Source organism: Podarcis muralis, chromosome 2, assembly GCF_964188315.1.
Source record: "Podarcis muralis chromosome 2, rPodMur119.hap1.1, whole genome shotgun sequence".
NCBI classification, from domain to species: domain Eukaryota; kingdom Metazoa; phylum Chordata; class Lepidosauria; order Squamata; family Lacertidae; genus Podarcis; species Podarcis muralis.
In genome coordinates, this window is record NC_135656.1 from 34,139,606 (window position 1) to 34,164,428 (window position 24,823).

Consider the following 24,823-nt stretch of genomic DNA (forward strand, 5'->3'; position numbering starts at 1 on the left):
AGCACCTCCGGGTGCAAGTAGATAAATAGGGACCGCTTACTAGCGGGAAGGTAAAACGGCGTTTCCGTGTGCGGCTCAGCAATGTCACACTGGCCACGTGACCCGGAAGTGTCTGCGGACAGCGCTGGCCCCCGGCCTCTTGAGTGAGATGGGCGCACAACCCTAGAGTCTGTCAAGACTGGCCCGTACGGGCAGGGGTACCTTTACCTTTACCTTTACTCCCAGGTAAGGGGGGTTAGGATTGAAGGCTAAATGGCTTTGCCCCCTTTTGACAAAATGCATCTGTTTTCCATTGACTTTTTCTGTTTTCATTTTTCAAAGTATTAAGATATGCTTAGCAGTAGCTTACCTTGGTTTTTTTTTTAAATAGTAAATTTGGGCCTGCCCATGTTGCCCAATTAGGGGCAGCCTTTTAGTCAATCAAAAGGCATTTTAAGTGATTCATCCAGTCTTTTGACTAAATGCTTTAGATCTACTGAATTGTTTCTTCATGGTTATTATGTCCCAAATGCTTTTTTATGGGCTTTTAAACCATTTTTCTTTCCAGTACTTGACCAAACAGCTGGAAATGTTACGGCATATGAATGAACAGCATGCCAAGGTTTACGAGCAGCTGGATGTGACAGCGCGTGACTTGGAACTGGCCAATCAGAAGCTTGTGCTGGAGAGTAAGACGTCCCAGCAGAAGATACAATGGTAATGCTTCATCTGGTGGGTCCTTTCATGTCTAAAGGTAGAGGTTGCCTGGTAATTGGGGGGGGGGCATTCAAAACTGAGGTGGCATTGTTAATTCAAAAGTGAGGATTATAAGAACCCAGCCATTGTGACATTTTGCAGTTTCATGGCCCTGTTCATGCCAGGGAACAACTGAGATGGTGAATCTGTTTCCATAATGTCCTCTAGGACATGAATGGAATGCAAGATCTGTTCCCAAGTAGGGAAAGCTTTCTTCTTCCTCTTCATTGGGAGGACAGTTTTTAATAAGAATTGGGTTTGTCAGCTACCCAGTGATGGCCAGTGAGCAGGTAGGTTGATTGACCCTATATGTAAGCAAATATGAGAATTTGCCCTTTGCACTGGGCTCCTCTAAGTTCTCCATATCTTAGAATGCTGCGGTTTTTCTGTTCGTTTAATGCTTCCAAGTGGAGGTAGAGAACCCTTTTTCAGCCCAAGGACCACATGCCGGTGGTGGGAGTTATTATAGGCAAAAGTAAATGGAGCAGCAGATGCCAATTTCACCTTTGCACAGTAGCCTAGTACAGTATTGACACACCCCTCTTTATCCTCTATTCAGAAAAGCGAGAGGCATTAGAGTTTGAGATACATCCCAGCCAGGCAAAACCATTTGTAGAGCAAAGAGGGGTGGCTTGGTGACGGTGCTGAAGGCCAAATCAAGAAATCTGAGGTTCTTTACCCCTACTTTGAATAATGCAGAATAGCTTAGCTCAGAAAACATGGTGGCTATAGTCTCACTATAACAGACTTCCAGGGAAGGATTTGCAGGACAGAGAGAGCTAGCTTTCAAGTGTGTCTCCATGATCTTTCATTGCAGATGTGTGGCTCTGCCAATCATCAGCCAGAGATGATGGGGCATGTCAGCACATAGCTTGGCTAATTTCCTGCCTACCTACCATTATAGTTAGGATGCCATCCGACTATCCAGTTATGCTTGTGCAATAGCTTTTAGTTGTGCAGTTTAACTTTCCTTCCCTCTCCTCTCCCTTTAGGAGACATGTAGGGAGTGGTGAGGGCACAGAAGTTAACACTGCGCAGCTAAAAGTCATTGCACTAGTATAACTCTGTAATTGGATACTGCCCTGTGTCTGTATCTCAGTCTAAAAACAAGCTAGCATTCTCTTCTCTTTTTCTTTCCCATCAACTCTGGCTTCATGTAACAGCCTAACAGAAACCATTGAGGGGCTGCAGAACCAAGTCGATGACCTACAAAAGCAGGTGGAAGAGCTGCAGAGTCTAGATCAGCTGCGCATCCGCCGGGAGAAGAGAGAGAGGCGCCGAACCATCCATACATTCCCTTGCCTCAAGGAGCTATGCTCTAGTCCCAGGTAATCTGCAGCTGGAGGGGAGGTGTTTTGCGGGCAGACAAGGGAGAACAGAGTTAGGACAGCCATTCCTTTGCAGGGGAAAGCTGTCTCGGGCAGTATGGAACGTACCAAGGCTGCAGCAATATTTTTCATTCAGGGACCCATGGGCATTGCTAATGGCAGAAAACAGATGGAGGAAAGTTTAATTTTATAGAATAGACTGGGCTGGTGCGTGGAGGGAGAACAAGCATTTACAAAGTGCATTAAAATAATAATAATAAAACTTGCTTTTTTGCCAGTTAAGCGGTTTCAGATCCTCTAAAAAAATATATCCTAAAACCAAAGGGGGGGGGGTAAAATGCAGGTATCAGTTTTTGGCACGCATACCAGTCTCATTTCCATCTCCCTCTATTGCTGCCTGGTACACAGTTTGAGCAAATTCATATGTAGAATAGCATTATGAATTCCAGATTGGAGAGAGAACAGGTTTTAATAAAAGAGGAGAATATTCAGTAATGTCAGAATCCCCATTCTTGGATAAGGAAGGAAGGAAGGAAGGAAGAAAAAGAACCAGCTTATTATCAGAACATCTTCTGTGATTATTTTGTGCTCAGAATGATAACTCTAATAGTGTTATCACAACAAAACAGTTCTTTCCCACCCCTTTTTTGAAGCGAAGGACTGTGTGCCCTTGCTATGCATATCTAGTATATAGGTAACTTAATTGTACACCAATAGTGTAGGTGTACCAATTGTACACCTCACTGTGTAGAACCTGTGAGCTTGCCAGAGACATAAGTCATTCTAGGTACGCATGTCACTTAAAAAACAGTGTGCAAGAGACTGTGCACTCATATCCCCCCTAAATGGTACGCCTGTCAATGAAGATTCATAAATATTTGCCTGAAAACAAGGGGCTCTGCACTTTAGAAGCAGACTGACCTCATATTCAGATGTTCCTTGCCAGCGCTAAGCTCAGAGAAAACCAGTTCTGCAGTCTACTCATCCCTTTGGCCTGCCAGCAAGTCCATTGGCATAGTCTCCATGTGGGTTGCAGGGGCACCATCTCAGCTTCTCCCATACCTGACAGCTCTTCCACCTGCAATTCCACCCCTGTACTAGAAGAACAAAAGTTCCCAATGCATGCTCCTCCCCAAGAGGAGCCTGATAGTCAGAGAGCTCATTTATCACTCACTCCAACTGCAATTCTTCCCTGACCTTCTGAAGACATTCCTTTGGTGCAGGGATCGGCAACCTAAGGCCCATGGGCTACAAGCAGCCCACGGGGGTCATTTAACTGGCCCTTGAGCTGCCCCCAAACCGAGCTGCCTGCTTGGCAAGTCCCCGTGCGCTGCGCTAAACCGGTGCGGTGCAGGGGCTCGCTTTCATGGCACCAGAAATTGTGGGCAGGCCTGATCCGGCCCATGAAGGGATCTCCGCTGGAGTGAACCGGCCCAGGCAAGGTAAACCTTGCCGACCCCTGCTTTGGTGTGTTTGCTTGTTCCAGCGGGAGCCGTCTAAACCAGCAGCATGCTGCATTGCAAACACAATCTGCTGAAAACCAGCAAGCGGAATTTCTGCTGCTGTGATGAAAGGAATATGCTATTAGGCCATAAGCTAACCCTAGGCAAAATCTGTTCAGTGCCTATGTTTCCCCACAATACCCCTGTGGTACTTTACCCAGAGTGCTGTAGGGCTCTGTGTGTTGCCTTAATAAAACCTGCATTTGGGTTTATGTAGGTCACATTCCCTCTGGGCCACTAAGAAGAATTTTCAGTACCTCTCCCAGCCACCAGTTCCAACCTAGAATGGAATGGGTCATGGGGTGGGGGGAGGAGATGGTATGGCTCCTCCCACCCCACCCCACTTCCATCTGTTTCAGCTAATGAATCAGGCATCTTAATGGGGGGGGAGACAATTATATATGCTGACAGAGATAAGCCAGTGTTTGTTTTCCATATTATAAAATGACTCAGGGAGATGTTATCCCACTGGGATCATATTTATAACCATCCTCCCTCTCACTCTGGACAGCTGGCTTCAGAACTAGCTCTTTAGAGACCTGGAGACAAACTTTCAGAGATGAGCTGCCTTAACCCATGGTAACCCATGGATATTTTTCTTTCTTTCTACAGCCTCTGGTCAAATAAGTTTGTTTAGTGTTTCGGGCAGTAACCTGGAAAATCAAAACAGGATCCCAAAACTGTGTCTGGCATAGAATAGAACCATAAGACGGCAGACACCGCATCCAACCCCCTTCAGTGCAGGAATCAGCTAACCCTTTCCTGTAAACGTTGCAGTGCTTATAATACACAGAGCACAACACGTTTGTTTTTTATTCATCATCAAAATTCGCCTTAAAATCCATTATTCCCTTGAAGCCTATAGATTGTCTGTCTTCTTCCTTAGGAAACTAATCTTAAGTACAAGTAGCTTTCATTTCCTCGCACTCATCCCTTCTTCCCTTTTCCTCCCTCCCTGCATTGTCTTGCCTGCAGATCTACAGCTGGGGCCCTTTTTTGCTTATATTACTCTTAAGAACACCATTCATAGAGATATCACTATAAGAACAATCATGAGTGTATAGTATGCTTATGAAGTCCTTTGAAAAGAACAGTGCAAAGGTTTTCTTTAGGTCAGTTAAGCAGAACCGTACTTGGTTGGTGACTAGGGTTCAGTATGAAACTCAGGAAAGATAAGCAGAGTCCAGACAGCAAGTGGGGGAAGCATATGTTTGCCCGTTCCCCCACGGAAGAATTACTCCTGGCACATATTAAAATAGCACATCTCAATAAGGGTTCACATATATGTTGCCATTTGGGGTGTGAGACATAGGATCCTGTTGTTGCACTGAGGTAACTTCTCTGTTAACCTTTGCTAGACTTATGGTACCCACCCTAGGAATCTATAATGATTAGTTTGCTAATGGCTGTTTTTTTTTGAATATCAGATATGAAGATGCATTCCAGATTCATAGCTCTTCAATGGAGTTCAGTCAGATGCCCTTGGAACGAGAGAATGAGCGGCTGCAAGCAATGGTGAATTCCCTCAGGTCCCAAGTCAACCAGGAGAAACAGCGGAAGGAGAGGGTGGAGAGAGAGTACACGTCCGTCATCCAGGAGTACTCAGATCTTGAGCAGAGGGTGTGTGAGATGGAGAACTGCAAGCTGCGCATTAAAGAGCTGGAAGGAGAGTTACTGGAACTCCAGCAGATGAAGCAAGTTAAGAAGTATCTCCTCAGTAGAGAGGACAACCTGTCAGAAGCACTTCTGGAGCCACTGAACAATGCCCCAGAAGCAGACTACATCGACCTAACTGAGGAAGATGGAGGTAGAAACCATGAATCGTCCATGACAGCCTCCCCAAACCACCCTGTACGGAAAAGCTGTAGCGACACGGCCCTGAATGCCATTGTGACCAAGGATGCCGTGAGCCGCCATGAAGGCAACTACACACTGCATGCCAATAATGTGCGCAAGAGGGGGATGTCAATCCTGAGGGAGGTGGATGAGCAGTACCATGCCCTGCTGGAAAAGTATGAGGAGCTCCTCAGCAAGTGCCGGCAGCACAAAGACAGTGTGCGCCATGCCGGTGTCCAAACCTCCCGCCCTATCTCTCGCGACAGCTCCTTTAGAGACTTCCGGGGAGAGGGTTATGAGCTGGACGAGCTCAAGACAATGGAGAAGAGCCTTAGCAAACACGTGGAGGCTGTAGACAAGCGGCTAGAGCAGAGCCAGCCAGAGTACAAAGCCCTGTTCAAAGAGATCTTCTCCCGAATCCAGAAGACAAAAGCAGACATCAACGCCACCAAGGTGAAAAAGAAGACCACAAAGTGAATCCCGTTGCTTTGGCGTCACTGCGTTTGCCACAAGCAAATTCAGCATCGAGCTCTTCACTTCGGCACCAGGGAGCATTGTACGGCCTCCTGCCTCCCAAGTCCTAGGAGCTTCTCACGTTGATGTCTTCTTGCACAAAAAGGGAACCTCTTGGAGTGTTTCAGGAGTGGGAAGAGCCCACCTCACATTCTTCGAAGTCAGTGCTCCAAGCTGCCTGGGTCCCTGGATGTGCTGCAAAAAGCTCTATGTCATAGTTGTAGTTGGTACCCAAAATTTTCCAAGGAAACCCTTCGCATCACTGCAGCAGCCAGAAACCACAAACAGGAAATTAAACGAACTAGCCACAGTCTCACCTTCTCCCGCGACCAGTTGGATTTGCTTTCCTTCAAGCAACACAGCAACAAGCTTGGATTTCTTACAATGCCCTGGAATACCCAGAACGTAATAATTTAAAACACCAGTTTCCAGAGGCAGCTTCCATACATGCACTCTTTTTCTTCAGTTTCCTTTACCCCTTCTTCTTCCCATGAAGAACCCACAGATGTATCGGCAAGACTTTTTACTGGACTTCTCTCTTTCCGGAAAGGGAGCATGTTCTTCCTGTTTAAGCCATCCTCTTATTGGTCAGGTTTTTCAATTTTTACAATGCAAGCTCATTGCAACTGGAAAAACTTGAAAAAAGATTGCTGTTATGTCTTCATCAAGCATACCTAATTGTTCCACTCATATAAGATAGGACAGAGTGAGCTTAGGTTTACACTTCCTCCAGTATTTTTATTTTAGGAAGTTAGTTGTCATCACTTCGCTCATTTAACCTGGGCTTTCCAAGAAGCCAAACAAGAAGTGCTATTACTGGCTTGGAGAGACACCCTGGTCTTCATTTGGGTGTTGCGTTTCCCATGCCTTGCCGTTCAAGTGGTTTTTTCCTAATTGTCTTTTGTGGCTGGCTCCTAAGACATGATTTGCATGGGCTTGCAAAAACTGAATAGTGATGACTCATGTTAAGTAGGAGTAAATTCAGCAAAACACCCAAGTTCAGTTGTCATCACTAATAATGTTGTTTATCACACTATTCCACACCGTCACTTGTTAGTTAACGCTTCCGTTGCCAAGCTGCCTTTTCCAAAGGCTCTCTCTACTCCATTTATACATTCAACCTCGCTTACATATACCACACATTTACACACAAAAGGCCTCTTCAGTCTCAGGAATAGTCAGTATCCATTTCACAGAAATACAGAATTCAGATTCTTTAGTCACATGCTAATAAGTGATGGTTAGGGTCACATGCATATATGAAAATAAGCAGTATTATATTTCACTAAGTTTAGGGTACACATGCCAGAGTTCTCACTTGTGAGGGGACAATAGTAGCAATGATTATTAACTTACCAAGCAGTATTATACTTGAAGAAATTTTGGACCAGTTTCTTGTTTCGTTGTACCTGAATAAGACCCAAAGTCTGTGATGTTTCTTTGAAATCATGCTAGTGTAAATGAGTCTGCCTTTTCATTATTTCCAGCTTATTCCTTCATGTCCTCTCACTTTTCAGCACTGTTTCTTCTTTGACTGCGATTCTCAAATCGCACGCTTTGCAGTGGTCAGTATTAACAGGCCCGAGCCAAGTGACTTGAGGACCATGGCTCCTTACAGTTGGCTGCCAACATTTCTGCTTCTTGCCATGCTTTTACATTTCATGTTGGTAGACCTGGTTTTGACCTGAAGCCGATTTTGTGAACTAAGTAAATACAGGGTAAGAAGGCAAATGTGTGGAAAGTCAATGGTTAACAGAGTGAGATTTCTACTCCTCTGCCATCAGACTGTCATCTCGTTATGTGTTTGCTAGATTCTTGCCATGGGGGTCCTTGTGTTCAGCCAATTGAAGTCACTTTTGTAATGTGTGAAAGTATTTTTGAGCAAGCCTGCCCAGGGGCTCTTCTTTCTGGAAAGATTCTTCCTCTACTACTTAATGCCAAAACTTCTTTTGTACCCTTGATGTGGCCCAGCTTTTGAAGTATTAGGAGCCATAGACATGATTGTGGCTACCACTCTGGTAACCATGATGACAAACCTTCATGCCTTACAGTTGAAAAATCAAGTTGTCTGGGGGGTAAAATAACAAAGGAAGTTTGTTTTCTCAAGAGCATTTACCTTGCTCTGTGTGGCTGCCATCATGGCTGCTGATGTTTTGATTAACTTTCCTTTACTATCTTTCTACTAAGGGACTTTTGAACGGATGTTTGTTCTCAAGTCATCTGTTTGTTGCATCAGTATTTGGGGTGGGAGGGGGCCATTGCAATCATTCTTGGTTTTGAACACCGTTAATGTGCAAACCAGCATCCCAGTTTAAGTGTAGTATACTTAAAATTAATATATTTAAAAATGCTTTATTCTCTTCTTAAATAAAAAAAAGAAACACCAGTATTCTGAACACGGAAATTTCTTGTGTTTATTTCTTTGCATTCCAGAAATAGGCTTGCTGCTTTGAATTCTCAGCATCATTTAGGTCAAGAAAATGCTTTAGGCATGATAAAAAGTGGAGGGTAACCACCAGAATGAATGTGCTGCTTCTCTTTCTTCATTACATAACAGATAGTTCCTGGTTTTGTGGGACAAGGACTCACTCTGTTATTAAAAAGCACCCCTTTACACACATCAACATTCTGAACGCTCCAGTAGCTTGAAACATTTTCTTCCATGCTTGCAAATGTCAGCTTTGATTTCTTGAACACACTTCAGAGTAATTACTCATGCAAGCAATGAGATATTAACACTTGCCTCAACAAAGGGACAGCTGCATCGCATTGTCAGTCAGTTCAGCAAAATGCTGAGAGCATAATTTCTTTGACCAAAAATAATACTGGCTGTATCGTGTACAAAAAAAATCTAGTGAATTTGTCTTTCCACTAAAAAACAGAATTTGCTTCCTACTTCTATAGCTTATAAAGCTCCCTGGCATGCTGTTCATCAGCTGGATCCTCGATGTTGTGGAAACCTTTTATACAGGCTGGGGTGTAAATAGCAGACGGGACCAGAGGCACAATGGATGGGACTCTTAACTTTGTACAATAAGCTACATTCCAGACACACAAATCGGAGGATTCTACACACACCACTTAGGCAGCTGAGGTGTTATCACAGGACAGTTTCCAGCCAGCCAGAAGCACTTGCATGGAGCAACCAGGTGAGAGGCATCGCTTGGGAGAGAGGATGTGGATTCAAGAGAGTCTGAGAGCTAGATAGCTGCATTTCGTCCCCCAGGCCTGAGGTCCCTTACAGCTGCTCAACATGAGATGAAAACTTGACACCGGTTGAACTAAAGTGATGGGCAATCCTGCTCTAGGTTAGATTTAATTTGGACTCGCCGAGTTAATAAACTGCTTGTTTGTTTCATATTTAGCTTGTTATTAAAGAGCTTGGTTTCTTCCAGATGGCCTCTGCTATGTGTCATCAGTTATATAACCTGCAAGCTCTGGAGACCCCCTTGCCAGGCACCACAGATGTGGCTCTTGCACAAGCGGAAGAGATGGCTACCAAACTGGGGAAGCAACACCAACAGGAAAAGAGAGGCACTCTGGGTACATGGGGAAAGGTTTATTTCTGGCCAAATGCACTTCAGAGCTTGTTTATGCACTTGCTGTGAACAGCTCTATTCAAAGCTTGCCCTCAGAAAGATTATTCCAAAACGTATATTGCCTCAAATAAATCACCAGGAGTTCCTTCCTGTCTTTTTTCTTCCTCCAAGTGGTATGGATTCCCAAATCTATGCCAAACAGGCTACAAGAAGTCTAGAAGCCTTTTTTTGGCCCTGGTGCATGCCGACCATATCTAGGGTCTACAGCAGTTCAGGGGGCCTAGCCCCCAGTTCAGGGGCCTGCTGTGTCCCCCAAAGACTTACCGTAACTAATTTTGAGAGTAGTTGTGCAAAAATAAAATACACAGCGCTCTGGTGGCCAGAGTGAAATGCAGTCCTCTTCAGGCCCAAAATATTAGCCAATTTAGAGATTTTGAAATTTCAGTTTCATAATCTGGCAATGCCATACTGCCACCAAATTCCAGGTTGTTTGGGGGGAAATTGTCAGGAACCCTAAGTGGGATTAAACCAGCACCATCATACATTAGTATGAATGCAAAAGGTTCAGCCTTCAGCAGATAATCAAGAGCCATGATCACAGTTTTTCAGCCTAAAGGCCTTCAGATTGGGGAAAGGGGCAAGTAATAGGGCATGGTTAGCTTCTAAAAAACACAAGCAAACCTCAATGGGCCATATTTTTGCATCTTTGCTGCCAAGCTCCTTCCACCCCAATTACCATGCTCTCCGTCTTGTGTACCTAAGCAACTCACCACTATCCTCTGTCTCATTTGCTAGATCAACATTTCAAAGCCATGAGGGAATTTTGAAAAACTTGCGGTCTTTTCTCCAAACTGCAACAGAGATGAAATATTGTCAAATACAAGATATTTCACTATGTCTGTTGGTTCTGGCAAATACTGTGAATAAGAGCAGGGGGTTGGACTAGACGACCCTTGTGGTCCCTTCCAACTCTACAATTCTATGATTCTATGAAGAGAACTAATGAATTTACATCTAGTAACTTGGCTCCATTATATGAGATCCTGTCCACTGACCTGGAGCCTAACCATTTACCACAAGGCAAAAGCACCAAATTTCAAAAAATCAAATTTGATTATTTTGTCCCCCTCCAAATTTTCCTTTGATGAAGCATTTCCTCTGACCTATAGCTGAACATGAACATTTGCTCTGTTTATGAACCAGCAGCTTTACTTCCGGTGTATAATGAGACTTGTTCCTTGGGTTATCCAAGACTGAAAACTTAACCCCTCAGGCAACTGAAACCATGCATGTGGTTTCCTTCCATAGCTGTCAAGCGTCCCTTATTTGGTGGGACAGTCCCTTATCCCTGCGCCATGTCCCGCTGCTGTCCCTTATTGATGAGGCTTCGTTTGGCTGCTGGCTGGGCTTTCTGCCTTTGGCTCAGAGGGGCTCAGAAGCTGAACATACCTGTGCCCGGAAAATCCCTTATTTTGACTGCTGATCCCTTATTTTTGAGGCTGCTGGTCCCTTATTTTCAAATCTGTAAGTTGGCAGCTATGTTTCCATCGGTTAATGTATTTTACAGCCCAGTCTTATGTCTACTCAGAAGTCAATCCTTCCGAGTTCAATTAAGCTTGCTCCTAAATAGGGAGATCTGCTATTCTTAATTGGGATCAAACTCCATTGAACACAGTGGGACTTGCTGATACACTCAAAACGAAAACAGAAGCACATTTTGGCCCAGTACTTTTAATTATGAGGACAATGCTACAATTCTGAGCAGAACCCAGCGATTTACTTATTTATTTTTTAAAATAAAAAATGCTATTTGCTCCATTTAGACCTAATAATAGGAGTTTCTCCAGGCTGCTCACAAAGCAAATATAAAATAGATTAAAATGTAACATTCATATAAAACCAGTGCTTTTTTTCAGGGGTGATACAAGGATACCCTGCATACCCCTAAACATTTTGTGAATCTTTGTACTTTTGTCCATTTACTGTATTTATTTCCCCCGATTTGAAATATAAAATGGTGATTTTCTTGAGTCAAAATAAGAGTACCTCTAAACATTTTTAAAGGGAAAAAGCACTGTATAAAACAATTAAAACTAAAACAGATTCATTTTAGAAACTGAAATGCGATTTAAATCTAAGAAGCTCAGACAGTGGAAGATAAAAGTGTTTAGAAGTGAACAGCCTATATCAACAGCAGCGCAGGCCCAGCATATCTCCTCCCCAGATTTCGGAATCGCATATGCACGTTTATGCAAGAGGCGGAGGGGAAAGGTGAGGAAGAGAACCATGTTTCTCCGGAACGGCAAGTGACCGGGTGCCTTTTGCAGCCGGACTTTTTTAGAGCAGCACTCAGCCCAGCACAAGATGGCGGCGTGCGCGCTGCGCTGTCTCTGGCGATGGCCGGCGCTGAAGCTGCTCTCCGCAGAAGCGGCTCGGGACTTCCCGCGCCGAGCCATCGCCTCCGCTCGCCCAGACTCCGGTTGTGAATTCCGGAGCGAATACAGCTTGGACAAACTTTACCCCTCGCAGCAAAAAGGAGCCGACGCAAAAAAGGTTAGGAATCCGGATTGGAGGCGATTGATGGTCGGAGCACCTAGATCTATATAAAAAGTAGAGTAGCGCCTTCCTTGGATTTCCGTTCGCATAGTTCTATGCCTCTCTCTCACCGCCGGTCTGCGGGCGGAAGTTGCGTTGCCCCATGTAAATGGATAGGCCTAAGAATAGGAACTGGGGAAACGCAGGTTCGAATCCCTACTGCGCTTATTAACTTCACTGGGTGGCCTTGGGTTGGTCGTTGTCTCTTACCCTGGCCTACCTCACGGAGATGTTGGGAGGATAAAATGGAGCTGCCTGTTGTTTATTGGGGGGGGGGGTCATGATATAGACAGGTGTAATAAATAAAATATGGTTAAACCACAGGGCCTAGCACCTCCCGATCAGAAGGTCGGCGGTTCGAATCCCCGCAACAGGGTGCGCTCCCGTTGCTCGGTTCCTGCTCCTGCCAACCTAGCAGTTCGAAAGCACGTCAAAGTGCAAGTAGATAAATAGGTACCGCTCCAGCGGGAAGGTAAACGGCGTTTCCGTGCGCTGCTGTGGTTCGCCAGAAGCAGCTTAGTCATGCTGGCCACATGACCCGGAAGCTGTACGCCGGCTCCCTCGGCCAATAAAGCGAGATGAGCACCGCAACCCCAGAGTCGGCCACGACTGGACCTAATGGTCAGGGGTCCCTTTACCTTTACCTTTAATAAATGAAATAGCATATGTCTCTGATGGGATAGCACATCTCTCCCAATGTGAACAAATGTGAGCAGCAAAGATAAACAATTTTTGTTTTTTGTTTATATATTCATATATTCTCCATATCTCAGTTTCCCTCCCTTATGACACCCAAAGCAGTGTATGTGCTGTTCCCAAGCAGCTTCCTATCCAGCCACTTACCAGACCCAGTTCTGCTTAGTTTGAGTAAGGTGGTGGTTTTGCAAGCTATTAGATTGTACTACCCTTTTGTATCTAACTCTACCTTTACTTAATCTTAAAGGTTATCTAATTGAACTTACTACCAATGTAGGAAATTCACTCCTACCATTTGCCTAATAATAACAATAAAAATTTATTTATTTATATCCCGCCCATCTGGCTGCGTTTCCCCAGCCACTCTGGGCGGCTCCCAACAGAATAATCATAATAAAGTGATAAAACATCAAACATTAAAAACTTCCCTAAACAGGGCTGCCTTCAGATGTTTTCTAAAAGTCAGATAGTTGTTTATTTCCTTGACATCTGATGGGAGGGCATTCCACAGGGCTGGTGCCACTACCAAGAAGGCCCTCTGCCTCGTTCCCTGTAGCTTCACTTCTTGCAGTGAGGGAACCAGCGATAGGTGGCTATCCAGTATGTTTTATCTGGAGAATGGCAATGAGATGTTGAGACTGAATTCAAGGGTGGTGATTTCTTTTTCAGACTCAGTTGTACAATGATTCTGCATGTTGAAGTCCTCATGAGTTGCCCCTCCCCTGTTTTCTTGAAGGTTCAGATGTGATAAACTAGTATTGTGAATGACTTGACAATAGTGGATACAACTTACTGCTCCTGGTTGAATAAAGGGTTTTCAGAATCTGATGATCCACACTTAGTTCAAGAAGTCCTCTGATTGTGAGCTTTTCTGAACTGAAAAATGGTCACAAGTGTCTGGTCTAAGACGTTAAAGCTGAGGAAACAAAATAATTTGAGTGCCTAAAAATCTATATTGTACAAAGTAAAGCTAAAAATTGATAAGACCCTGCCCATGGCCTTAAAAAAAATATCTATTGCTGTAGTTGCATATTTTTCCATTTTCTGTTTATACACTAATTGTACTACAGAAATTTTTACAGTAGTATTAAGTTGCAGTTTCTTAACAATATGTATCTCTGTGTTAACAGGATTTGGCAAACCAGACTGTTCCCGACATACCTGTAGGTGAGTCCAGAACATTAGAGAAGTGACGTCTCTTTCTCTCAAATGATTTCCCCAGGCATTCATTTTATTTGCCTGTAACAGTGTGGTCCTATGCAGGCTTGCTTGGAAGTAAGTACTATGGTTATATTTCTGATTTAAACAGGCCTATAGGCTTGTGCTGTAAATCAGTTAAACTTTTATTTAGTGGAGCATTGGGTACTGGCACAAGTCTGCAAAGAACAGATGGGCAAATCATTAACAAAACAATGCCTTATAGTGCTTGTGTTGCCAGTGGAGGCCACATGCCAGTGGTGGGTGAGGCCAGAGGCAAAAGTGAACAGAGCAAGCCATGTGCCTTCTTTGTACAGTAAGTTTCTTTCTACACACAGTCACAAATCACTGTTTTCCATCCAGGCAGGCAAGAGACATTATCAGAGTTCCAGGACATATTTATAGCAAGGCAAAGACACTCAAGGAGTGTGTGAAACATTGTCTGCAGATGGGATGTAGCTTGGGGAGAGTCCCAAGGACCACATAAAGAGACACATTTGGCTCCTGGAGCTGAGGATCTCTACCCCCATGCTAAGCCAAACCTCAGGAGTAATGCGGCTGCAATATTTTCACATGCACCAGTACACTTGCTTGTGCATTCTAAGCTCTAGTTCGGCTTAGTGTCATACGTAACTCAGGATGCTATCTTAATTTTACATTGGATAAAGCAGTAATTAATTCTATGTGGCTTGTATGCTACCTTAAAAAATATATACTTCAAGCATTGTTTTTATTATATATCGAAAACATTCAGAAACATATATCCTAAAAACAATGCCCATAGTCCCATGTAGTCTTATTGGGAAGTAAATCCCGTTGGTGGAAAATGCTTTCGCTGAGGCTGCCCCTGCAATTCACTACCTGCTTATTTCACCAGATGGAGAATAACTACTGAAAGACAATCAGAATGCTCCTACAGGAGCATTACAGGAGTGTTTATTGGAGTTACCTTCATAAAGGTAAAGGTACCCCTGCCTGTACGGGCCAGTCGTGTCCGACTCTAGGGTTGTGCGCTCATCTCACTTAAGAGGCTGGGAGCCAGCACCAGCGCAGCACACGGAAACGCCGTTTACCTTCCCGCTATAAAGCGGTACCTATTTATCTACTTGCACTTAGGGGTGCTTTCGAACTGCTAGGTGGGCAGGAGCTGGGACCGAAAGACGGGAGCTTACCCCGCCGCGGGGATTCGAACCCCCGTTTATTGGAGTGTTTATTGGAGTTACCTTCATACTTCACCTCTATTCCAAGTGTGACCTTCCAGATCAGTATATCCTTTCCTATGCCATTTCACCCTTTCTTCTTCCATATACATACACAAAACCATGACTGTATCTTTTCAATATTTCTCTTTGCAATCTTTTCCAGATCGTTTGTCCATATCGTATTGCCGAAGTAGTGGCCCAGGAGGCCAGAATGTTAATAAAGGTACGAAAAATATCGGAGCAGATTTAAATAGATACCTGTCCTGGGCATGCATATTTGGGAGTGAGCTCCCTTTTGAGGAAACATGAGTAGAATCAAGCTGTGGATTTTTCTGTTAACCAGTGGTGCTATTAGATGTGTAAAGTTAACATTTGTACATCTAAATCTGAGGACTCATTAGCCTTATGACTTTGACAAGTACTGAAAGATCAGTGCTTCTTTTTAACTGTCAGGCGGTGTGGTGGTTGCTCACGAGTAACCAGGCAGGACTCTGACCTGTCTTTGGCAGGTTTTTATTTGTGCAAACTATTTACAGTGCAGGACCAGAAAGTTCATGTCCGTCTCAATCACTTGCAGATTTCGGGAGTGGCCCCTTCCGGTTTCCCCTCCAGCATAAGAACTTAAGACACTCCAAATCTCCGCCTTCCCTCCTTGTGTTTCACACGTCTGAGTAAACTGGGCGATGGAAATGGCGTGCCTGTTTCCTGGCTGGCCGGGCTAGGTGAGGCGCTTGGGCTCTCAGTAGCATCTTTGAGCCCTCCCCTCGCTCGGCTTTCCCATTCTGCCTCTGCTCCACTGGAGGTGTAGCTTTCCCCCTCGTTGGACACGGAGCTGCTTCTCAGGAGCGTGGGCAGCTCCCTGTATTCCCATGCCTCCTCCCCTGTCCTGATGGCAGCTCCCTGACATTAACATTAACTAGTTTCTCTTTTCTTCATTTTTTTTAAAAGATCAGAGTTAATATTCAGTGCTGTAATAGGAATGCCCTCTCCTGTCCTCTACAAGTCCCTGTGTTCCCCCCATCTGCTCCATAGGATCCTCCAACCCTTTGGAGGAGATTTGGGGACATGTGTTTGATAGATAAAACTCCTGTGACTTTAAAATGGTTCTTTTGAGTTGTTTACAAGGAAACATTGTTTCCGGGGGGTGGGGTGGGGAATGCTCCTGAGGGAGGACTTTGCCGGCCAAAATGCATTGGGCATTAATAAAAAGTATTACTTTTCGCCTTTTTTGAGATTGAGTCTCCTTTTTTTGCCGTGTCTCTTGGAATGCCAATAATTCTTCTGAAAATGCAGGACACTTCAAAGTTAGATGGTGGGGAGTGACATTTTGCATGGCAGCAAGATGAGCTGGTGGGGTATGTGTGACATCATTGAATTGAAATCTGAACCTGCAGCCTTTGGATAGGTTCTGTAGTTCTCCATGTGCCCCTAGGAATAGTTATGTATTTCTTTGTTTCACTTGCAGTAAATACAAAGGCAGAAGTCCGGTTCCATTTGGCAACAGCAGATTGGATCTCGGAAGATGTGCGACAGAAAATGGCCACGATGGTAATTCTTAGCATTTATCTTTCTTTTTCTAGGTACTTCCCAAGCTATTCAGCTCAGCAGGATAGTTTGATCTTGGTTTACTAGTTTATTGAAGCAGCACACAAGGAAATTAGGGTGCTCTGAGAAGCCATTTAGGCAATATAACTCAATATTGATTACATATAACCCATGCTAACTGTGGTTAGCATCACATTCAAGGCACAATGCTATGCTGAAAATTTGTTGGCTGAGAGACTTTTGGATTTGTGCATTCTATTTGTGTGGCCTTCTTTTCCATCCCCGGGCTGAGCACACATTGGATACAGCAGCCGTTCCACCAGCAAAGCTGCAGCATCTCTGGTCCAGGCATAACGCAAGTCTAGGACTGCTTGCCACCTTTAGCTAGTGTCTGGTGACCTGTGCAAATCTAACTTCTGCATTGAGGAAAGTAATTGCTAAGCATAAGCTAAGTTAATGGCTGAAATATTATTTTTCTAAAGCATTTTAACACTGAAAGTGCTCTATTATCCTTACCTTGTTTTTCACTCTGCAGTGTGATTGCTCTGTACCCAAGAACAGCGCCTGGAGGGTTTGGTTCATTGTCGCAACTCTTATTTGTTGAAGTTGTGTTACCCTATTATGGAATTCAGATCCTTTTTTTCATCAGCACTCTGGTGCTGGGTAATGTAATAGAGGAGCCTTGGAGCAGTGGAGATATTGAGGTCCACAGGGACAGAACACCTCACCTAGTGGCATCTGCCAGATCCTAGTGCTTGAAAGTTTGCTGTTCTTGATATTCTGTTGGAAACTTGTTTATATTCTGCAAAAGCTCCCACAGTTGCAGTACTACTGGAGTGCCTGCTCTCAGGTTCCCCTGCCCAGTAAATGAGGTATCCACGTTTTACTGGGCAGCCCAAATCCAAGGCGGGAATAAGCAGGATTCTAATCCACAGCTTCCTATAAGCAGTTTACTGAGACAAAGATAATTACATCTGGTAATATTTCCCCAGCACCATTACACAGTAAATCTAAAACTTTCATTGAGGCTGCAGACCCATGTATTCCTGGGAATAAGCCCCAGTGAACACGGTGAGATTTAACTTCAAAGTGAACATGCATAGGATTGGGCTGTAAGGGTAACTTTCAGAAGAGACGGTCAGAAGTTGCCTTCTGTGGCAATCATGTCTGCTTTCCCTCTTTTTAAAAAAACAAAACCTTATTTTTAGGCTGGTAAACTAATGAAAATGGAATGCTTCATAGTAAAAAAAATGTTTTCTTTCCCAGTACAAGAATAGGATCAGTAAATCTGGAGAACTGATAGTCACCTCTGAAGTAAGTCGCTACCAGATGAGGAATTTGGCAGCTTGCTTGCAAAAAATCAGAGAGATGATTATAGAAGCCACTGAGATGCCTCGAACTGAATCGAAAGAGACGGTGGAAATAATCAGAAGCAGGTATGAGTGCACTAGTTAGATAACACTTCATCCAATCAGCATGCATCTGTAGCTGACAGCTGTTGCATTAAAAATGGCACCCTCCAGTGCTCACTTAGAGCAAGGTGAAATCATCTGTAGCTACCATTAGCCAAGCAGAGCAGCTACTTGCTTCCAACTGTCAAGGGTGTGTCACAAAATCATATTAGGTAGCTTAGGCAAGGGTCCAGGAGGCCCTCAGCTGACCCCTAGTTTTAACACATCATAATAAAGAAGATAGCCTTCATTTTCTCTTAGTTCTAGCTGGACAAGCTGAGAGAGTTTTTGTTTCTTGACTTAGGGCAGAGCACCATGGGTCATCTCTTGTGTGTATTAGAGTGTAAGTGGACCTCTGGAATCGTAATATATACATCCGAGGTAGCATTGTTGTATTTCACTTATATTGAAAGGGCATCACTTTCAGAATGTTGCACTTGGATAAAACATAGTGGGTACCTCTTCTCTGGGAAAATATCAACTACTTCAGGCTTTTTAGAAGAAATATCCCTTGACTACTTAGGATTTTGCTTTTCTTTGAAATGTTGATTCTGCGTGACAAGAACCTGATACAAATCAATTATGATAACAAACCGGAATCATTTCACAGACACACTTAAGTATATCATCCTCAACCTCTCTATTTGATTTTAGGGTGGAGAAAATGAACCGTGAACGCCTCCGACAAAAAAAGATTCGCTCTTCTGTAAAACAAAGCCGGCATGTGGACTTTGACTGAACGCACCAGAGAAAAAGAGCATTCTGGAACACATCCATCGGACTCTTTCTAATATTTGGAAAAGAATAAAGAAAAACTTACACCATAAAATCTGTTCCTTGCAGTTTATGAAATGGGGGTGGACGTTTTCGCTAAAACTAATGGAGCTTGAAGCTGAAGTCCTATGTCAACTGCCATAACATACATTTACTAAAGTAATTAATCCAACTCTTCTTGACTGTAGCGCAGAGCTTTCCAAACTGTGTGTTGTGTGTCACCAACATGTCAAGTTTGGAAAGCTCTGCTGTAGCGGTTAGCTTTTAAATGAACATCTCTTCTAAGCATGAGTCTTGTACATTTTTAGACTCATTTACAGGGCAGCTGTACTGTACCATGTTTGTTTGCTATCCCTGCTTTCTCATGCAATCTGTTCTCACCCATCCTAAACCTGTTCATATTTATGTGCACATAAATATTTGAAATATTTATATCCCATTTTTCTACCTGACAACAGGCATACAAAGCAGCTGAAAATTAGTGGTACTTTAAAAAGGGGCGGGGGGCAGTAGTGCTTTTATGAACCCTTTGTGGCCAATGATTATGGAGTATATCCAGTTCTCTTGCCTTAGATGTTGCTACCGCTGGGGCTAGATAACCCAAACATTGGGAGCTACCTTATTTCCCAGGCAGCTGTATGAATTACAATGCAGCCATTTTGACGTTAAATTGGATGTACGTTGTTGGAAGACTTGAGGCAGCAATGGGGCTTCATACAAGTTATGAACTAGCTGCCCCTCTCTGAAGACCCTGTTGTTTCCCTGTTCATGCCATAGCTTTGTATGTTTCCTGCTACGTATGGGAGAGAGGAGAATGCAGGGAAGTTACCGAGCAACAACTGAGTCCTTTTCTACCGCTTCTAGAACAGGGATGGGGAATCTTCAGCCCTCCTGATGTTACTGAACTCCCATCAGTTCCAACCAACAGTGCCAATAGTCAGGGATGATAGGAGTTCTGGAAGAAGTGGAAATAAAGGGTAGAGAAAACATGGAATGACATAAAATCAGTAGTGGAAAGAACCTTGTCTGTTCTTGCTCGTACCTCTGATCTGGTATCTTGGGGACCAGAGTTGTTTCTTAGCCATCACGCTGCAGCTTGCCAACTTAAATGATAGCATTTTTACAGGTGGTTTATTCTATAATCAAGTTAGGCATTTCCTTGATGTTTTCTCTTGAATTACTTTCTGCAACTGCTTTTTTCTGAGGCAAAATTTATTTCCGTGAAAGACATCTGTTCCATACTTCTTGAAAACCATTGTTATAAATAATAGAGAATACAGTTCCTCCGTGCATTTTCTGGAAGAATCTCGACAGTACTGTACTTTGAAAAGGCCACGTGTTCCTCTTCTCTAAAGCCAATTTTGAGTTCTCTCTGATTGCCACAAGAGGGCACTCTGAATTTAAGGGAAAGGTTGCTTGTCACTTTGTTGCTATAAAATCACAATGCAGCATTTTTACAGTAATTCTATTTTTTAATTAACAGTTCTCAGGAGGAAGAAACAGGCTACTTATTTAGATCATGAGAGGTAGAGGAACATTATTTTGAACACTGGGCAAAGTTCACATCACTGGCTGGTTAAAAATAGGCTTTTAAAATTCTGATATAATAGAAATTCTTCTTCTGGAATACACAATATATTAATTGGGAGATGTACTATATATAATACCTAAGACTCCAGCAGCAGTATACATTTAGAGCAATATACCACAGCAAACAGTCATGCCTTTCCCCCAATAATTCTGGGAACTAGTTTGTAAAGGATGCTAAGAGTTGTAAAGACACCCCAGTTCCCCTTAACACAGCTACATTTCCCAGAGTTCCCCTGGGAAGAAGGACTGATTGCTAAAGCATTCCGAGAACTGTAGTTCCAAGAGGGGAACGGGGTCCTCACAACTCAGCACCTTTAACAAACTACAATTCCCAGGATTCCTTGGGGGAAGCCATGCGTGTTTAAGGTGGCATCATAGTGTAACCTAGGGCTACAATCCTGACCCCAGTGTATCTGAAGAAGTGTGCATGCACATGAAAGCTCATACCAAGAACTAACTTAGTTGGTCTTTAAGGTGCTACTGGAAGGAATTTTTTTTGTTTTGACTATGGCAGACCAACACGGCTACCTATCTGTAATCCTGACCCCAGTTTACCTGGGGCTAATCCCTATTGAATTCAGCAGGATTTACTTCTGAGTAAACTGCATAGGATTGCTCTGTTAGAGACCTATAGGTTGGCATCCAACTGAGTCGCACAGAAGACTCACTGAAATCAAACAAATTAGTTGTGAGCAGCCTAAGTCCATTGAGTTGCTTGGGTCTACTCTGTAGTACGTATATTGCCTCACATAGAAATTATGGTTCACAAGGATTAACAGCTTTAGAAATTTTGCAGCACCTTGAACTTATTAGCCAGCATCTATGGGAGCAAAGCTTCCAAAACATCTAAGCACCTGACTGAATTTTACCTGTTTCAGATGTCCACATAATGTTGGGAACGGCGCTGCTTCCAGGCACTCCCTGATCTGCCCTCTGCATATAATTTTAGGCAGGCCCAAGGCCTTCTTCCGGTTGTCTTTGGTTATGTTTCTAACACAGACATGGAGCAGTGATAGACTAAACAGGGTTAAACCCAGGGCTGGCCCAAGACATTTTTACACCTGAGGCGGACCCCAAAATGGTGTCCCTTTCCCCGCCATGGAAGAAGGGGTGAGGGAAGATCTAATCAGGAACAAGGGGGAAGAAAGATCAACACTGGGATCTGCTGGCCCAGTGGATCCTGCTGCCTGAGCCAGTCACCCCACCTTGCCTTGCAGGGTGGGCCAACCCTGGTTAAACCACAGTAATGGCTGACCTGTTTATTCCTGTGGGCATTTATTATTATTATTATTATTATTATTATTATTATTATTATTATTATTTATACCCCGCCCTCCCCAGCCAAGGCCGGGCTCAGGGCGGCTAACAAGCAGTAATAAAAACAAGTTGAATGAATACAACTTAAAAACAAGGTTAAAATACAACATTGAAACATTAAAATGCAGCCTCATCACAGGAGGAGAAAGGAAAAAATAAGGGGGGGGGATCAAATTGACTCCAAGCCAAAGGCCAGGCAGAGCAACTCTGTCTTACAGGCCCTGCGGAAAGAAATCAGATCCTGCAGGGCCCTGGTCTCATGAGACAGAGCGTTCCACCAGGCCGGAGCCAGGTAATGATGAAAACAATAATTTTAAAATGAGATGAATTAAATGTAAGAGAGGAACAAGACAGCTTAATTAGAACCACCAAAGTGAATGGGGGAGAAAGGAGAGGAAAAAAGAAATTCACCCCAGATGGGACTCGAACCCACAATCCCTGGCTTAGGAGGCCAGTGCCTTATCCATTAGGCCACTGGGGCTCGCTGGAAAAAAAGCGTCTACGTTCTTACTTAACTCTGTAATAGCCGAATTAATTTCACAGCGCCTGTGTACCCCTGCATAGAGCCCGGGCGCAGGTTTCTCCCACTCGCCCGCACGGCTTATAAACGAGGAAAGGAACAACAAATGCTGTCCGATAATCGATCGCCTCTCCCTTTAAAAATTAAGTTAAGGGGGGGGGGTGAGAATCAACGCCGCAGCATTCAGCTTGGGGACCCTACGCATATTCACAGACTGAAAATTCCTATAAATGGATAATTTCACTAACGGGGCGGTTGATTTCTAATGAGAAACTTTTCAGATCTTCCTCTCCTTCTCTTCTTCCGGGGTTCTTTTTTTTTTGCCTAAACGTGATGGGGGCCACTTTCCATTGGTGTACACAAGAAGTACTCCCTTTCTTTATTCACGTTTTTATACCCTGGCTCAGATGTTAAGCAGCTAACTGCCTGCAGAAGAAGGAGAAGACCTAAAAAAATTAAAGGTTTCCTGGTTAAACCATTAAAAGCTGCAGCAAGAAACTCTCGCAAGCTAGGAGAGTTTCACCGCCAGGCAATGGGGAAGGGAAAATGGAGGGCAGCAATAAACAGCGGGAGATGGCACGGAAATTAAAAGCAACCCGTCGCCGTCTGAGAAACATGTGAAGTTTAACTTCTTTTACAAAGCCATCGTCTGCTACCTCCTGCTTTATACCTTCTGTTTACCAATACCCCTCTGTGTCTGCAAGTGACCGCGTGGCCTAATGGATAAGGCGTCTGACTTCGGATCAGAAGATTGAGGGTTCGAGTCCCTTCGTGGTCGATACGTTTTAGCGGTTCAATAATAATCCCGAGATATAGGACCAATAAATATCAGACGAAACATCTAACTGGAATTTAATTAGTTCGATGTACGAGACGTGCTCCCCAGTCCCACCCCGAAAGCAAGCTGCCGTTCACGCGTGTTCTTAGTCCTATCGCCCAATCAGTTTTATGCAGAAAAAAACAGAAAATGATACACAGTCGCGGAGGGGGCGAGTTCCATCATCACAGAGCATTAAAAAGACTTTCAGGTACAGTGGATCAGTGACTGTCAGCAGTCCATATTTTTAAAACCGCTTTTCCCGTAGGTCTGTTTGCGCAAATAGCCTTCCTCTCTCGTAGGCTGAAATGAATGCAGAGCGCCTGCGAAGGACTACAACTCTGAAAACTAATCCTGCTCATCACACAAGCAAACAAAGGTAGAATTTATTAGACAGTTGCTCTGCGAGATGAAGGAAATAATGAAGCATCTCGTGGCATACAGCCCCAGTGGCCTAATGGATAAGGCACTGGCCTCCTAAGCCAGGGATTGTGGGTTCGAGTCCCATCTGGGGTGGGGAAAAATTAGAAATTTTGCTTTTTAGGTTTTCTTGGGGCAGTAAAGATCTTGACATCGTTCAGGACTCATCTCCCCTTTCTAAAGAGGTGGGGCAAGCTCGCACTTCACTTTACCTGAAAGTCTCAGCTTCATATAAAAGCTTTCACATTAAATCATATTATGTCACAGTATACAAAAGGAGCAAACCATGTGTTTGCAAATGTTTTATTTTTCAACCAATAAATAAGTTCCATTCTTTTATATTATATCTATATTTATTATATCTATACCAAGAGAATTCTTTTCGTCCCGTCCCCCCGTTTTATTAAATTTGCTTAGTAACATAACATTATTATATATATTCTATAAAACCAAGAATACAAAACAAAATTCATTCATACTCCAATGCATAACTACATAACATTAATATATATGGTTTCTGAAAAAAGGCTTACATAACAAAATCAATTCAAAATACCATCCGGTTTCCTTTTTTTTTCCTTCTCCCCCCTGGTCAGGCCTTCCTTCTTCATATCTTTATCCATGTACACAGTCTGTTCATTCGAGCTTGTATGTTAGGGTTGGCTTCTCCCCTTTCTATCCAGTTCCTGTAAAATGCCCATTTATATGTGATTCTTTGGCATTTATTTTCCCATCTATCCTCTGCCACTATCTGTGCAAATATTCAAAAACATATTCATTCCATTTTTCCATATTCCATTTGGCCTTTTCTTTCCATCCCAGAGCAGTAACTGCCATTCCAGCTAGAATCATAATCTTGTACAACTATTGAAGAGAATTCTTTTCAAAGCAACCATGCCGAGCTCCTCCTCAGGGCCAGTAACCACCCCTCACTTTTCGTTTACCTTCCATAGAATGGCAGCAACTGCTTTCCTTTCCTTTTTAAAGATGTACTTTATATTACATGCCAGTGTCTTGCAGTTGACTAGACTGGAATATACAATTGTACACAAGTCAATGTACTGCCATCCACCAACAGTGGAAGAAACGAAGGAAGGGGGAATATGGTTAAATATTGCATTCCAATTCAGAAAAATATCTGTACCAGGAAACAGTAGTAGGGGAAAAGTCTTGACAGACATTTGGCAGAATGAAACATTGCAGTGACAGTGGATTGACTCTTTAAACCAAAGGTCCTCCCCCGCCA

The 24,823-nt window shown here is 43.5% G+C and overlaps 2 protein-coding genes and 3 non-coding genes across 8 annotated transcripts in view; 4 read left to right on the top strand and 1 right to left on the bottom strand.

Annotated features, from left to right (window-relative positions):
• The window catches only part of CDR2L (cerebellar degeneration related protein 2 like), a 31,117-nt gene extending 22,807 nt beyond the window's left edge, over positions 1-8,310 (top strand). For all 4 annotated transcript variants that reach the window (XM_028716831.2, XM_028716832.2, XM_028716833.2 and 1 more), the window contains 3 exons: positions 548-696; positions 1,899-2,063; positions 4,993-8,310. In XM_028716831.2, coding sequence (XP_028572664.1) covers positions 548-696; positions 1,899-2,063; positions 4,993-5,878 — 1,200 coding nt within the window. In that variant the 3' untranslated portion in view covers positions 5,879-8,310. The remainder of the gene's footprint in view (positions 1-547; positions 697-1,898; positions 2,064-4,992) is intronic.
• A 3,471-nt stretch (positions 8,311-11,781) lies between these two features.
• MRPL58 (mitochondrial ribosomal protein L58) lies at positions 11,782-18,968 on the top strand. Its single transcript, XM_028716835.2, has 6 exons — positions 11,782-12,006; positions 13,875-13,911; positions 15,307-15,366; positions 16,609-16,691; positions 17,955-18,124; positions 18,794-18,968. Exons 1-6 carry the CDS (start codon positions 11,818-11,820, stop codon positions 18,876-18,878), a joined length of 624 nt encoding a protein of 207 aa, XP_028572668.2. The 5' UTR covers positions 11,782-11,817; the 3' UTR covers positions 18,879-18,968.
• A 3,260-nt stretch (positions 18,969-22,228) lies between these two features.
• TRNAR-CCU (transfer RNA arginine (anticodon CCU)) lies at positions 22,229-22,301 on the bottom strand. Its single transcript has one exon. It is a non-coding gene; the product is annotated as a tRNA-Arg (tRNA).
• Positions 22,302-23,045: 744 nt separating this feature from the next.
• Positions 23,046-23,118, top strand: TRNAR-UCG (transfer RNA arginine (anticodon UCG)). The gene has a single exon. It is a non-coding gene; the product is annotated as a tRNA-Arg (tRNA).
• Positions 23,119-23,600: 482 nt separating this feature from the next.
• Positions 23,601-23,673, top strand: TRNAR-CCU (transfer RNA arginine (anticodon CCU)). The gene has a single exon. It is a non-coding gene; the product is annotated as a tRNA-Arg (tRNA).
• The last annotated feature ends 1,150 nt before the right edge of the window (positions 23,674-24,823 follow it).